This window comes from Ictalurus furcatus, chromosome 5 (genome assembly GCF_023375685.1).
Source record: "Ictalurus furcatus strain D&B chromosome 5, Billie_1.0, whole genome shotgun sequence".
NCBI lineage: Eukaryota > Metazoa > Chordata > Actinopteri > Siluriformes > Ictaluridae > Ictalurus > Ictalurus furcatus.
Window position 1 is genome coordinate 23,307,497 of NC_071259.1, and position 17,676 is coordinate 23,325,172.

The 17,676-nt window shown below is 41.2% G+C and overlaps 1 protein-coding gene across 1 annotated transcript in view; it reads right to left on the bottom strand.

Annotated features, from left to right (window-relative positions):
• Nucleotides 1-17,676, bottom strand: part of abl2 (c-abl oncogene 2, non-receptor tyrosine kinase) — a 39,282-nt gene extending 21,606 nt beyond the window's left edge. Inside the window, exon 1 of the mRNA XM_053625328.1 lies at nucleotides 15,984-17,676. Within this exon, the coding sequence (XP_053481303.1) occupies nucleotides 15,984-16,209 (226 nt within the window). The 5' untranslated portion in view covers nucleotides 16,210-17,676. The remainder of the gene's footprint in view (nucleotides 1-15,983) is intronic.

The following is a 17,676-nucleotide window of genomic DNA, read 5'->3' on the forward strand; positions in this document are numbered from 1 at the left end:
CCACTTTGCCACCTTGGATTTCCCTCCTTGGCGCCGAGCTTAAAGCTTACTCAAATTGAACTCTGACCCAGTTCCCACTAACCTCTTCAAAAGTGCAAACAATAACAGCCCTCACATGTGATGTAGCGAAGACACGACACGCTCGTTACAATGGAAGACCGGCTAAGTATTTGTCTCTCGATATCCAGAGGTATTCTATATAATACTAAAAGATATACCATGCCTATCAGGAAAAAAGTGCAGTGTGGTGAAATCTCACCATAGAAACAGGAATACCAGGTTTAGTTTCTCACAGCAATAGGTTCTCATGCACTCTCTGCCCCCCACGTATTCTCTGAACTTCTTCAAAGGATGACCAAAAGCCAAACCATACTCGATTTCAAGCACTGTTGGCGGTGAGTGAATCTGTAGGCCTCCTAATACAGTTACAACAAAATGCTCTGAAAGACAAGACACTCCGGTGACAAGTCAGGAAACCCGGAGGCACTAAAGTGCACAGCCTAAAGTGGTGAGCCTCTTTTGGTTTGCTAAGTGGATGCATGGTCATGATTCCATTCCGTGCCAATCAATCTGACTAAGGAGGCTAACTAGTTATGCACTGGGGTATAATGGGGAGGAGCACCCAAAGCCATTTACCCAAGCTCTTCTCTCATAACAGCTGAATATCCCACATCATCAGGGGCACTAATGAGGAGTCCCACATGTTCACGTTCTCAGCTTAATGGACCCCCGGATGAGCCGCTCCTTTTGTCTGGCTTCCAATGACCATAAAGATAAGTATCATCCAATATTTCCATTATTGATTTTTTCACTTACAAATGCTTACGAATGCAAACCCATTCTGTCCAGACAGCATTCTGAGAAACTGAGGGATCTTCTCAGAATTGGCTACCCATAGTATAAAATGACAGCACTTTTTTTTTTTTTTTAAAGAATGAGCTATTCTTACTAAAACCACTAAAGTTCACCATATCCCATGCCAATACAATTGTCTTCTGGATAATCAGAGGTACACGGAACCAGGTTGTGGTCTCCAGTGGAGCCACAGGGACGGCCCGTTTGGTCCTGCACTCTCCTCGCCACGGCTTCTTTAACAGCAGGCCGAAAGAGCCACCTTGGCACAAAGGACAGATTTCACATGGTTGATTTGCACAAACACACTAGATCATCATTAGTGCACAACAGCGCACATCTGGGTGTAGTGCTTTGTCTGGTGAGTACCAGTGACAATATATTTTTAGAGGAGCTGCCCTGGCTGGTTTAGAGCCTGGCAGAGGAGGCGCCTGGCAGTTGGCAGAGCTTGACCCAGACCCATTTTGCCATTCGGCTGAGACCATAGGTGAAGATGATGCCAGATTAAGGAGGAAACTCCTCCAGGCATAGCATCCTCATGCATCTCAGATGAGGAGCAGGGAGGGGTGATCAGTCATTGGGCTTAAGATGGTCAAATCTTGAGACAGCGAACACATAGCTAGCCTGTCTTTGGCTACCAGGGGATTCAAACACTAGTTGCACGGGCGTGGTTCTTGCAGTATGCAGCTCAACCACTCTGTGTATTGTGAAAGATTAGGGGTCCGTCACATGAAGGGAAAACTAATCCCATCCCTATAGCTGTGTAATGAACTCTTGTTAATTTGGCACACAAAATTCAGCATAGCGCAGAGTATGGCGAGTGAAGTCAGTCAGACAGTGGGAGATACTCGGAAATGATAACGCAGAGGAAGAACCTAACCAGGCTGGAGAATGGCGGGTGAGCAAATGGAAACCCGACTCCTGTCCCAGTAATGTGTTAGTGGAATCCAGCTAATGTAGCAGGCTCAGCATTCAGGAGCAGTGAAATTTCCACTGCTACTCAACCAATGTGTCTGAAAAAACTGAAAAAAGAAAGACATGATCCATTTCTGAACAGCCAAGAGCCTTGTGAACCTGGCCCTCTGGTCCTGGCCCTCGGCGGTGAAACTGGATAGAACTTATGTTGTTAATTTGTCTTAATTTTGTGCTGTAAAAAAAAAAAACACACAGAAAAAAGTTTGGGGCTGGTTTGGTTTTTTTTGTGACATTACAATGAATTAAAAGTATAATGTCGAAGAATCAAACAGGCACAAACTATTTTTGTACAGCACAAACAACAAGTGATCTTAATTTGGCTAGATTCTGGTTAGGATTAGAGTTTAATGATTTTTAAAGCATTAGTATGACTTCACATACAGTACGTTTACATGGACAACAATAATCAGATATTAACCCGATTACGACGATACTCTGAATAAGAAACTAGCATGTAAACGGCGATTATCGATGACCTTAATCTGACTAAAGTCATACTTGAAGTAAACACAAATCGAATTAAGACATGTGGAGTATTCCTATTTTAGTCGCATTATCGAAGTGCATTACAGACATGTACACACCTTAATCAGACTATTAACGTCGTGTGGGAGTTTTCACCGCATTTTACGACAGGACACGTACACACGGCAAGAGAGCACGGCTGCGTCCGAAACCGCATACTTACCTCCTACGTAGTAGGCGAGATGCATGTATTTCTATATACTATATAGTAGACAAGCACACGGTTTGAGATGCAGCCCACGGCTTCAAGCAGGTGTCTATTTGCACGTACAGCATGACAAATAATTAACTGCACTTGAAGCTTTCGTAAAATTAAAAATAAAAACACCCAAAACTGTATATGGTACCATAACGAAGACCAACTGTATGTCGATACTTGAAATTCTGGAGGGAACGTCGGACGGTGTGGCGTGGGGACGTAATCACGTGTGCTTTTAATCGATCTATGTTCTATAACATGTAAAACGGGAACATGAAAGGAATAGTCTAAAAGCAACTCATGTAAACACCTTAATCACAATATTGTCTAATTCAGAATAAGGGCAATAATTAGATTATTGCTGTCCATGTAAACGTAGGCATAGACAGTGAAATATGGCCATTGCAATAATTAACAAATTACATGGTAGTTTACACGGTAATGGTTTTTAGTTAGTTAGCTTAAAAATGTGCTTTTATTCAACTTTTTATAACATGATGTTCTGTAAATACACTTGGATTTACATCCAAGTCAGTTCAGCAACTGATCAAACACCTGCCCAAATCTCAAAAACATCCACATGCTGTTGCTTTAATGCCAAGCACGGACTAGCAGGGAAAAGGGTCATCTACAGTATGTTCTTGCTGTTGGGTTTAAAGCTGGCTTTTCAAAAAGTACTAGATCATCTAGGTCAAGAACAAAGGACAGAATGAAAAATGCTTGCTGAGGGGAAGCTTTGCAGTCTGAAGCTTCAGCGTTATATTCCTGTTCCCCTTACTGCCATGACTCAACTGAAAAATGCTGATCATGTGAGACAGAGGAACCAAGGAGAAATTAGTGCAGCTCAGCATGTTTCGTTTGGAGTTGCACTGCTTGATTTCCTGAAGCATGGACAGAAATAGATCGACGCATCGGTTGTTGAGAATCCGATTCTTCATACATTTTACATTTACATACCGTCAACGTAAACCCCAAGACCTCTTCGTTGAATTTAAATGAATTTACTCGTATGAATAAATCAGTGGCTGGGTAACAAAACCACACTTCAGCATGCTTTCTGGAGTTCGGCAGTCGAGTAATTAAACACTTCACACCCAGAACAAGATTCGGTTATTATAACTAAATTACCAATCCAGAGGAAACTGGTGAGAAAATCAGCATATTCTTTGTCTGAGAGCAGTGTGGGTAGATGAAGAGACTCTCAGTGCAAGTCTGCACATTGTGGGACGACAAAGCGTTAACTAATTAACTGATGAACTAAATGTGAGCAATTAAGATTAACTCCCTCATTCCTGTATGTTCTGAACAGCAAGATATTAAACTTCCACTCACTTTCACTCACTCCCTCCCTCGGTCTCTAGAAGCAACATGAACAATAGGAAGCTTAGACACACATTCACCGATAACAAAACTTATCGACCTCTCTGATACCTGCAGAGTTGGTTGTCCGAGGTTTCCACATTCTCCAGAACTGATAGTCACCACACTTGTACTTATCTGACTCCTTTTGTGTGAACAGCCATTGTGTTGTAATTAAGCAGCGGTCAACATTTTCTCCGACAGAGAACTTGGGCATGCAGTAGTCACAGTGGGTGTGTGGAAAGGAAAAACCCACCCTGAATGATTTGCATATTAACCTTTAATACTTATCATGTGATCTTTGGTGACTTTGAGTTGACTTGTTTTTTCCCCCCAACATGCTCATCTAGTTTCACTTTAGTTACTGGTTTCCTACACAACCCACTGATTGTGGTGCCAGTGAGATTTAGCACTTGTATTATCGCTAGCTAAACTGAGCGATGGAGAAGCACTTTAGTCCTTTAGTCTGTTGAGCTCTCTCACCTCCTCATCTGTACACTCTGCTCGAACGGATCAGGTTCCAAAATTAGAACTTTCATGCTAATACCGTGCTCGTCAGATCGTAGCTCACTACCTAGCAGAGCCAAGTATCTGTTGTAACTCAGTACAACTTTGTCATATAGATGCATCGCATTCTGGGGCTTTATATTTCTAATAAATAGGACATTGAGCGGGGGGAATGGTGGCATAGTGGTTAGCACGGTTGCCTCGCATCTCCGAAGATGGGTATTTGATTCCTGCCTCCGCCCTGTGTGCATACGCTCCCTGTGCTTCAGGGGTTTCCTCTGGGTACTTCGGTTTCCTCCCCAGTCCAAAGACATGCGCTGTAGGCTAATCGGCATTTCTAAATTGTCCGTAGTGTGTGAATGGATGGGCGTGCGTGTGACTGTGCCCTGTGATGGGTTTACATCCGGTCTCTTTTGCGTTTAGTATATAAAATCTGATCATTATCATTTATATTTTAGATCGCCTCATTTTTGTCTTCCCTGCGACCACACACAACCAATAACTTCTCACAAGAATAATGCAAATACATCAATCATCAACCCACAATCTCTAAACATAATCACAAACATTTCAATAAATAAATAAATAAATAAATAAAAAACCATGCTGAATGTGTTTCAGGGAGATGTTAGCATTTACAAACATAAAATAATCTGACAATTATTCCATCAGCATGTTTGATTGTACCTAGATTATTACAAACGATGCGTTTCATTGCATTTTACAATAAAGAGGTGAGAGCATCTTCAAATTTTTTAATCAAGTTGCTTGAAAATTGATCAAGTCAGCACAACTGGCTGGAGCTTACTGGTGGCTAATAACTCTGTTTGGTCTCTTTGCATTCTAAAAATTATTTATTTTTTTTTTTAACGGATGCAAGTTGCATAATGCTGTCCTTCCTTCAGCGGTCTCCATTTTGTTCCAGAGACAGAGACGAGCTTTTTCTTTTTTCTCACTCCAAATGCTTGCACGCATGCATGTGCGTTTCTGTTGGCACACGTTACATTTTGACAGCTTGTCCATCAATCAAATAAGCCACACCCATAGTTCATTGTGGCATCTAACATCAGCAGGATAACTACATTACTTACAGTTACTTATCTTACAAACAGCAGATTACCTAAAACCTTGTGATATTTATATATTTTATGAGGCATTTAATTATTACAAAATGCAGAACTAAATCTATCTTTAAAAAAAACGAACTATAACTATCAGTTTCAACTTAATAATGATTGAAACGCGGCAAAAATTTAATAAATAAATAAATAATTAATTCAGCTGTTCACTTTGATTTTTCTCCTTCTTTACTCTCTACTCAGGCCAGGTATTTCCACCAATCACGGATCACGGTGCCTCGTCTAGGTAGAAGAACGACCTTAGGCTGAATAAGCTTACAAAATAGCATTTTTTTGTTTGTTTTTGGCAAAAATAGGAACTCGGACTTATACACAGGGAGCTACCATAATATAATCACTCATACAAATTTTTTTCAGAGATTTTTTTTTTTTTAAAGATATCATCCAAGCTCTATAAACTACTTGGAAAGCATACAGCAGTGCGTCACACACATTTACATTACACATAAATACACATTCCTCTCATAACATTCCCGTATCTACTACTAACGTGTTTAGATTGTCATTTCTGGTCATAACAAGGCACGGTTTCTGAGGTACTCGCAGATTTCACACCATTCCCATTCATTCTTAATGATGAGTAGATAAAGGCTCAGTCCTCCCGGAAACAGACTCGTCAACCTGAACTCTTTACTCACCTGATTACGTCATGCAAGGATTATGTTAGACAAAACACACTTACAGTACTCAAAGACTACCATTTCCACCTCTGATTCCTACCTCCCCAGATCACTGTCCTTACAGCAATCCCAACTTGCCTTTATAACTTAATTCAGCAAAAACAACACCAGAGCCACCTTAGTATTACCTCTAAAGCAGTGGCTCTCAAGGTGGGGGTACAGGAAACCCAAAAGGGTCTGTAAAGTTGTTTTTACCCCCCCCCCCCCTTCAATTTTGTTACAGTGGTAGAGATCACAATCCACCATCAACGTTATATTTTTTATTGTGTTCTTAGACAGTGTCTGTTGAAGTGAATGGGTTTAATCCCAACCTCAACAACTCAAAAACAATTACTTATAAATAATAATAACTTGGACCTAGGGTGGACATTTAATTAAGACTCATATTTGAATAGTTTGATTATTGTTCATAAACTAATCTGTACTGAGAGGGTCTCTGGAATGTGTTTTATAGTTAAAAGGGGTTCGTGGCTGCAAAAACTGACCAAGTCGATCTCAAACCAAGGCTATGTCCGCATTAATCCGGATAGATGTGAAAACCGCATTTTTGCTTTAAGTTGCTCTCCGTCTACACTGGCGCTTTCAAACGTTTTCCAAAACACTGCTCTGAACCGTCTGTAAACGCTCACATCCCTATACTGCTCATGCGAGAAACGTAAGTCTCCGCCAGGAGTTTATTCACTTTCTGTCCGTTTACTTTGTACAAAGTGACATTCATTTTTAACAAAGCTATCGAACTGGATAGAAGGCACAACTGCACTACAACATCGCCCACCATCTTGCTTGTTTTGAGTTGAATGGGTCACATGACTAAAAATACATCACTGTTTTATAATATCGCGGTTTTCTCAGTCCACACTACAACGCAAACATCGTTTTCAAATGGTTCCCCTTGAGAGAAAGGCCGTCTGAGTATGGACATTGCAGGGTAGGATTCTGTTCGGTCCTGTTCCTCTGCGTGTGCTTCACAAATGCTATGCTTTTATTGCATGCCAGAGTATTCATTATCTTACATAACGCAGCATGTTCAGGCTCAACCAAGTACACTACACAATGGTGTTAATTATATAATATAAACATAGCCTCAAGGAGTGACATTTCACACAGCCAACCTCTTAATGCTGTACAGTAACTAAACTAATATATATACAGTAGCAAGAAAAAGTATGTGAACCTTTTGGAATTTCATGGTTTTCTGCATAAATTTGTCATAAAATGTGATCTGATCTTCATCTAAGTCAAGGGTATTGACAAATATGATGTGTTTAAAATAATAACACAAAATAAATTCTGATCTTTCATGTCTTTATTGAACACACTCATTCAACATTCAAAATGGCAGTGGAAAAAGTAAGTCAACCCTTAGAATTAATAACTGGTTGACCCCCCTTGGCAGCAATAACCTCAACCAGGCGCTTCCTGTAGCTGTGGATCAGACCTGCATATCGTTCAGGAGGAATTTTATCCCATTCTTCCTGGCAGAACTGCTTTAGCTCGGTCATATTCTTTGGACATCTCATGTGTATGGCTTTCTTCAAGTCATTCCATAGCATCTCTATTGGGTTGAGGTCTGGGCTCTGACTTGGCCACTCCAAAAGGCAGATTTTGTTTTTCTGAAGCCGTTCTGTTGCATCACCCAACTTCTACACAGTTTCAGCTGACGTACAGACATTCTCACATTATCCTGAAGTATTATCTGTTATACTTGGGAATTCATCTTCAGCTCAATGATTGCAAGCTGGCCAGGCCCTGATGCAGCAAAGCAGGCCCAAATCATGATGTTTCCTCCACCATACTTTACGTTTGGGATGATGTTTTCATGATAATATGCCGTGCCCTTTCTACGCCAAATGTAGTGCTGTGTGGTTTTTCCAAATAGTTCAATCTTAGTTTCATCAGTCCACAAAACATTTTGCCAATACTGCTGGGGAGTGTCAATGTGCTCTTTTGCAAACTTCAGGCGTGCAGCAATGTTCTTTTTAGTAAGCAGTGGCTTCCTTCGTGGTGACCTGCCGTAGATACCCTGCTTGTTATATATATATATATATATATATATATATATATATATATATATATATATATATATATATATATATATGCGCGCGTGTGTGTGTGTACATCTGCTGATTTCACAATTACAGATTAAGTTCTTGAGTCAAGATTAAATTTAAAGCCAGATCTGGGGTACCAAATCTTATGCTGATGCCTTCTCCTGCGCTGGTCTGAATCACTGGTACCTGAATTTCATGTAAACCGACACGAGACACACGTCAATCACATGTTTATGGGATTTCTGACCACCCGTTTTTAAATGACAACAACAGCGAGCTTACACTTATACTAGTTAGCGTAGAAGCGGGGCAAACTATAAACCTTATTCAAGATTAAAGGTTGCACAATCCCTGAACAACCACTGCGGTAACATGCAGTAACAGTTATGGACTTTTAACATGCCACTGCAAGAAAAAGGCTGATGAAATATGAGAAGGTATGTCTTTTGTTGGTGCCTGATGTTTTGGCTGTTGTTGGGCGAGACACAGAAAGAGAACAAATAGCTATGAGGGTGCACCGAATAAGTTTAGTTTAGGTTTTATTAATTTATTGTAATGGTTACACCTTTCCTGTTTACCATGTTGGGTAGTAGAGGTCGACAGATTTTATTGGATTTTACCGATAACTACGTTGGGCAGTACCTGCCTATAACCAGTTACTGAACCGAGTCTTTAAAAATTGATAATGAATGTAAAACACAAAGTAAAATGTTGCTGAACTTTATTACAAACAGTACTGACTGTACCAATGAAAATATACGTAACTTTTTTTTTAATGAAACATACACTAATATATGAGAGAGAGAGAGAGAGAGATACACACACAAACACACATTATATATACACACAACTATTAATAAACATTAGAGTAAATACAAGATATATATCCAAAATTTATCAAAACAATTCAAATAACACAACAAAGGTTTTTATTTCGCATCTAGAAGCCGCTCTCGTACTGTATAATGACAGCGGACCCTGCTCAGCCGCTCCCGCCACAAACACAACCTGGGAAAACTATCAGTGTGGGTTTTTTGCAGATAACCGATAGTTCCAGCGATCAGTTATTGGTGCCGATTAACCAGCGAAACCGATCAATCGGTTGACCAATACTTGGCATTCAGAGGAAACACAGCATGAACCCGTTCAAGCATTACAGACATGATACAGAAAATAAATTCAATTACAAATGCAGACTCCGATATCCCTTCAAGTGTGTTTGAGTAATTATTTGCCCCCATATCATGCCATTAGAGAAATATTGTGACATGCCTCGCCAACCCTAATATTTTCAATGGATATTCAATGGATTTTAGCCCTCCCATCTAATATCACAACCAGCCATCACAACATTAAAATCCAATCTGACGTCAGACGCAGGTCCAGAAATCAGATTCTAAACGGATCAAATCTAATTTGAAATCACACATAGATGTAGCTTCAATCCAATTGGAAAAAAAAAGTCAGATTTCATACGTTTTTGTTTTTTTTGGTCAAGACTACAGATAATTCTAACATAGCCTAAGGATGCCTCATTATGAGAATGAGAGATCGAAAAGGGCATTGTTAGCCGTTATCCAATAATGGATCAGTGCACACCACTTATGCAGAGAAAATAATTCAATAAACAAATAGATTTTGCCCATCAGTTATACCAGCTGTGTAAATAATTACTGACAGATGGAAAAGTGATCCATGCTTTAGTTATGGATTAAAAAAAAAAATTATTAATTAATAATAATATAAAAAAAGATCCACCCATACAGAAGCACTTATTCACCATTTACACTCATATACCATTATCCATACCATTTAACGTCAGTCCACAGACACGCTCTCAGACACCCCCCGATTATGATAGTGATACACGGAGTGTCTCTACTAGAAGCATCTTTACAGGAAGAAGACCAGAGACAGCTGGTTTGTGGCACCAAACAGAGACACAATTATCCTCCGGACCCGCACTATTGTTTACACGCAGAAGTAGGCTTATGCAAAACAGTGGTGTTCCTTCTATCGCAACCCCCACCAGAGATGAAGCATTTCCTTTCCTCCCACTAATCCGCACTTTAATGAGGGGAGATTGAGTGGATCTGCTCTGGGGAGGACCACAGGGGCATGATGAAGTGAGATTAAGGAAGAGGATGGAGAACTCCAACATGGGTTATTCATAATCACTCATTGGTCCTATACAACATTTGATGAAAAACATGAACACAACATTTTTGTAAACTGATGAAGTGGCTCTCTCATGCCCCCTGGTGTTCCCTAGATTAGACTTAACTCACAACCGTCCATCCAAACTTGGATATTTCTTGGGACGTTTCATGTTGTCATCAAATCCCCCCCCCCATGATTATGCTGAAAAGGGGATTTGCCAACCCTAACTTCATCCCACAAGTAAATCTGCTAATGCTTTGCACACACAGGAACTGCCTGTGCTGCTTGCTAGCTTCATGAATGTGTATTAAGGTCGGTTAATTCCAAATAATATAAAAGCACATTAAGCTGTCTTTCTGTAATGAATGCACAAATGCACATAAAATCACAAAAAAATAAGAACCAGCTGAAAAAGCCTTGACAAAAACAGCCGAGTTTACTATAATAAAAAAAAATTAGGAGGTTAAGCACATTATATACCAACAGACTTCATTCTGGAAAGCTAAACTACGGAGCAATGGGGTAAAAATGCATCCAACAACTGAGATTAAAGCATGAGAGAGAGAGAGAGAGAGAGAGAGAGATGATAAATAAGTAATGCTAGAAAATGCTGAAGTGGCCTGGTGACCTGACAGGATGCTGGATGACTCACCGTCTTCAAGTCTGTAGTGGCCATGATAGTTCAGACAGAGCCATGCCGTATATTCACGTATCCTTGATGTAACCAGGTACGGCATTAAGAGCTCGTATCGTAACTAGGAGTGTGATGGTAGACTTGGAAAAAAAAATCTGGATGCAATCGGTTTGTATGTGACCTCACATACGCTACTGTATTTTTTAAAGCTTTATGAAAATTCATCTCATCCTATATGAAAATCCAGTGTTGGAAACAGACGGCATCCTGTGGGGGTGTTTATCAACTAGGCCTGGGAAATACTGCACATTCAATTCTTCTATACCGCTTATCCCCTTCAGGGTCACGGGGAAACCTGGAGCCAATCCCAGGGAGCATCGGGCACAGGGCGGGGTACACCCTGGACAGGGTGCCAATCCATCGCAGGGCACAATCACAAACACAAACACAATCACAATCACAAACACATTCACACACCCGTTCATACGGACACTTTGGACATGCCAATCAGCCTACCATGCATGTCTTTGGACTGGGGAGGAAACCGGAGTACCCGGAGGAAACCCCCGCAGCACAGGGAGAACATGCAAACTCCTTACACACATGGCCACAGTGGGAATCGAACCCCCGACCCTGGAGGTGTGAGGCGAACATGCTAACCACTAAGCCACCATGTGCCCTTAATTATATATTTTTTCAGTTATTACACAACGCAATTGAAAGATTCAAAGTTTTTTTTATAATTAGAATGGAAAATAGCGTAAAAAACGTAATGAACCTGTCTTTCTCGACAGATTAAGTCATGCAAAAATAGTAACCATTGTTTTTGCACCATTTGCTTTAGATGGTACCGCTAATATTACAACTATTATAAAGAACCCTTCTTTCTCGACAGAGTACAAGAGGACCATGTCTTTCACGATATGAAATGCCTCCACATCAATCATTTCTTTCCACCAGGCTCTTCTTGTCGTTTGGAACTGCACTAGAAAATATTACGTCTAAAGCTGCATTCGACTCAAGGTTGCAACTTGTGATTCCCAAACTCCAACCAGGAAAAGCCAAAGAAAAATCCCACCCTCAACTTGAAATTCCTACTCGTCAACTTGAGGTAATCTTCTCAACTACGCACGTATACGAGTATGTGCTATAGATCAATCAACAAAGACATATTTGTTTGTTAAATCTAAAGCACTGACTATACACTTCGCTGCACGTCAGTCATCATAGTAAGTGAGCTAACTTATTGCTAACAAAAGATGTGGCCGGGTGGCAAATGACGTCATTCCCGACCAGCGGATGAGGCAAGTTGAATGCAGAGTTATATTTTACATAAACTTGTTCAACTGACTTTCCAAACTCACACAAATCCCATATCGCTGAAGTAATATTTCCAACTTTCTTTACAAGCCCATTCCTCAGTAAAATGCTCACTGTCTATACTGGAAGTGGGCTGTCTTTTTTTTTGTCATTGTATTGGTTGAAAAATTTGAATAGCTTAAAAAACTAAAAAAGTAATAGAGACTGTATATTTAAAATTACACAATCACGATTAGAACAAATGTTCAAATTAACTAAGTTAATTGTGAAAATCATCCAACACTATTACCAACTGTGCTGTTGCCTTTAAACCGCATACCATATCCCCTGGGGTAGAAATATAAGAATACACACATGAAAAATCCCTTTGTCATCCATCCATCTTCTATACTGCTTATCCTTCAGGGTCGCGGGGAACCTGGAGCCAATCCAAAGGAGCATCGGGCACAAGGCGGGGTACACCCTGGACAGAGTGCCAATCCGTCGCAGGGCACAATCACATACACATTCACACACCCATTCATACACTACCGACACTTTGGACATGCCAGTCAGCCTACCATGCGTGTCTTTGGACTGGGGGAGGAAACCGGAGTACCTGGAAAAAACCCCCGCAACACTGGTAGAACCCCCAACCCTGGCGGTGTGAGGTGAACATGCTAACCACTTAGCCACCATGCACCCCCCCTGGTGGTGTGAGGTGAACATGCTAACCACTTAGCCACCAAAACACAAAACAGACCTATGGTTGTTGGCCTGCACAAATCAGGCAAAGAAATGTCTTTTATTTTTAAATCAATACATATGTAGTTATAAATACCACTGTGATGATGAAGGAGGGGGGAAAGGGGCCCAAAGATCACGGTTTTAAAACTGTACAATTTTGTTTACCAAAATCAATTGCCATAACAACAAACAGTTGGGAAGTGTTATAGTTCTTCCTGAGAGAAAGCCACAAACTTCAATGCTTTAAACGTGAACAAGCATCAACAGATCTACACTCAGCATTGTGTGTTGTGGTCAAACGAGATCAAAAGCAAAGTTAGTCACGCAAACTCCGAGCGTGTTCAGAGACAAAAGGAGACTCCATACAAGGAAATGAACCTGCACCAGATACCCACTGTAAAACACAGGGGTGGATCACTGGTGCTTCGGGTCTGTTTTGGGACTGATCATTCAAAGATTTATGTGACAAGTGACTGCTTCATTAATTCTGCTTACCATGGTGTTTCTGAGCAAAACATGGTTGCCTCTGTCAGGAAGTTCAAGCATTTTTAGGGCTTTCAACAAGATGATGAGCCAAACATGCTAACAAATCAACACCGAAATGGTTAAACAAACACAATCAGATAGAATTACAGATTTCACAGAAAGTACCGGCACACCATTTAGTCACGAAACGCAATACGTACTTTCAACCATGCTCACGTATCAGAGGTCCGACCAAGCAGCTCGTAGAATTTCTCATAAAGAAACGCGACTTCAGATTAAAACAAATAGGCTGGACAACACTCCAGTTCAGCTGTCATTAGTCATCAGACCTTCACACGACATCAAAGCTTGCGTTTTCAAATGACACGGTCTTCCTTTTCTACGCACTACAGGTTCAACATGTTTAATATTTATGATTTCAAATTGAGTTAGCCATGACGGGACTGTGAGTAGATCAGAGGGGTTAAGATTGGACTTTATGCACCCCATACTAAAGCTCTAGTGTGACCCAGGCTTTAGCTGTACAGTCAGGCAGCATTTTATCTGAAAAGAACCATTATAACAGGATCTAGGCTGAGACAAACATGAGATGCTGAGGTCAAACTGTCTAATATGTCGACTGAGCACGCCAGCTGTCATTATGACAGTCCATCTTGCAAGCACAAATGCTACCAACCCAAGTAGGTTCCTTACAAATGGAAAGTTTTAGGGCAATACTTGCAACATTTCATAATAGCATATTTGAATATTATTTATATAACCAACTGGGACATCGTCATAGTTTTTCCAATTCCTTCACTGACTGAAAGTGAATGGATAAGGAAATGAATCTGCCTTTGTTAGTAACCATAACAACAGCAAAAAATGCAAAAAGGTGGTCTCTCTTTTTATATACATCTTCATTCGATTACGCTAGAAGATGATGTTAAGGACATTCAATCTGTGCCTTGATAGCCTGCAGAATCACCATGTCATTATCCTGAAACACACTATAGAGAGGACACTTGACATTTCCGGGAATGAGTGTGTAAAAATAACGGATGCGATGCCCTTTGCAGGTCAGCTTTTCCAGCTCAAGGGGTTCACGGTCAAGATCCAAAAAAGCCCTTCTGTAATTCGGATGCAAACTCTCGACCAAGTGCCTATTCTCTTCTATCACGGTCACTTCTGACATCAGCCTGGACATTGACAGAGCCAGCCACGGAGAGCTCCAGGGAAGCTGTGTGAGCTGCCTTCACGAGACATGACACGACTATTCCGCAACCAATTGTCCCCTATGTATCCTGTTAATTGCTGGTTAATCTTTTTATCTATGGTCTATAAGCTGGGGCTAGAAAACACGTACAACAAGCTGCATGAAATCTTTGAAACGGGAGGAAACGAAACAGGATTGAAACAGTGCCTTTTTCCATAAGCAGAACCCATGATATTAGTTGACCACTTGAGGGTGTTCAGTGAGAATAAGAAAGACCTGCTTTGGGGATGAAACCAAGCAATCTATGTACAATTAAAGGAAAAGACGTAGGTGCTTTGGGGGAAAAGAAACACAGCGATCGATATGACATTACTCCTACAGTCCTTACCATCATCTCGAGCAGTTCCAGTGGTGAAGATGATAGTAAGACCAATACAAGGATCGTATCGCATCATATCATATTATCCTTACCATCTTCTTCAGCATTAGAACCGTTCCTTGCTTTGGGGGAACTGAAACTGACTCACTAAAACTGGCATGTGTGAGAGAAATCTGAGAAAGCAGAGTAGCTTCTGACACAATAAGGCCTACTGCGGTCAATGCAGAGAGGATGAGATCTGGTTTCTGTTACAAGAAGGAAGAAGAAATGATGAGCACCGAGTAAGTAGTTTGTGTAAGGAGCCTGGGTCTGGAGAAATAAACCCTTAATAAGGCATCAATCCTCCACAGTGGCTAATTAAATCACACACGTCAGTATTTGAAGTTATTATATTGGATGGCTATAACAATCTCCAGAAGTCCATGCCAGGAAAACCATGCTTCCTCTCGCTATATCCAAATGGAGGAAGTCCCAGCCTGACTCCCACTGTCCGGCTAACAGCTAAGTCCTCCATTCATTATATATTATTACCACAGAAGAGCATCAGGAAGCGCTCAGTACAACAGGAGGACTGCTCCTCCTGACTTTTCGCAGAACTTGAGTGAAATGTGTGCTGTTTAGGATTTGTTTTCTCCTTTCCCAGGCCACCTAGCTAACCTCGAACTCTGCGCAGCGTTTCCGCTAGCTTTTACTCATCTTTTGGAGAGCCTCGTATTCCTGGAATGACCTTGCACTGATTTGACAGCGCTAAAACAAACAGCTGCGAGCTGGACAGGGTTGTTGGAAGTGTATTTACCTGAATGCAGAGTGAATACGTTAACTCCCGGGTCGGACGCGTTCGCGGTAACGGCGAGTCTGCACGCTGGTGTCCCGGCGTTCGTCGCTTCCCGCGGTCTCCTCCCGGAGCTGCTCGCCCGGCTCCCTTTGGTTTGGTGCGGCTGCGGTTGCTGTGAGTGGCCGTGCGGTGGGCTTTGGAGTGCCGCGGAGGCCCCCTCACCCACTCGCCCTACCTGCTGTCCCATTTCACCAGCGCGTCTGCGTGAAAAGATCTGCCGGGACCGAAGCAAGGAAACACCACCGTCCGCCTGGATCACATCCCCCCTCTAGAGAAATAGCGGAGCGGCCTATCGACTGTGCTCTTCACCCCCTCTTAGCTCGATAGCCTAGCCCGAGAGCTAGCGGTGTGTGTGTGTGTGTGTGTTTGATCCCACCCACCTCGCCTCTACTGTGCACAATGTGTCACCAATCAGTTCGGTTCACTTTAACGGCACCACTCGGTATCTTGGCGAGGTGGGAATTCTTGTTCTGGTGATCCCGAAGTTTTTTTTTCCTGCTAAAACGGACCCATAGGGGGTCGAAGTGATTTCCTCAAACCACTACGCGCCCCCTCCGACGCCGCCATCTTTACCGCAGAATCAGTGGTGTGCAGTTTACGGGCCCATGAATCGGTGTGGACCGGGAACGGGGAGGAGCTTACGAACGGGGCGGGGCCAATATACGAATAGGAGGGCAGGAAACTGAACTTGCCCCGCCCATTTATTCAAAGACGACAGAGATGTAATGTTTCTTAAAAAATAAAAAATAAAAACATTTTTTTTTGGCAGTTCCATATGGAATGCCCAAAACGACAAAGGTCATTAATAGGCTATGTATTTAATAAAAAATAATAATGAATAGACATTTTTGATTAAAACAAAAATTAAATCTCAAGTTTCAAACAGTCAATATATGTATTAAAATAAATAAATGAGTAATATAACTAAATATAACCAAATCACTCTTCTTACTTTTCATCTTTTCCTTGTGGAGGTGGAGCCTATCCTGGGAATGTTTTTGGAAACCAGTGGCAGGAAACCAGAAAACCCAGAGGAAACCCACACAGACATGGGGAGAACATTCAAAACTCCACACAAACAGTAACCTTAGCTCAGGATCAAACCAGGGACCTTGTGAGGCATCAGCGTTACATGCTGTGCCACTGCGCCGCCCTATTTCCTAATTTATTCACACAACATTTACTAATCTCCTCACCTCTTCATGATAATGAGGGGGCATGTCTTAGCATGACAATATACAATGCATATTTGGCTAATGATTCTGCACATGCGGCAATCAAATATCTAGGATTTGTACCAGCATTTTAAAGAAATGTTAAACATCACTGTGAATAATGTTGGCTGCTAGGCAAGCTGAGTTACTTTTCATTATCAAGAACATAAACACAAGCACTATACAGTATATACAGTCATTAATGCAAAATGGAATAGCTACAGAACATAAAGCATGTGCAAAACTAAGGTATTATAAATGCATTATTAATCAATAGTAATTCCACAGCATTAATAAAGCACATCATTAAATTTGTTTTATAGATGTTAAAACTTTTCTGGAGTCCATTCAGTAGCTAGCTAGATCATTACAGAACAAATAAAATGCCTTACCTGTTTGGCATGATAAGCTATCTAATTAAGATAAAACTGATGGAGACT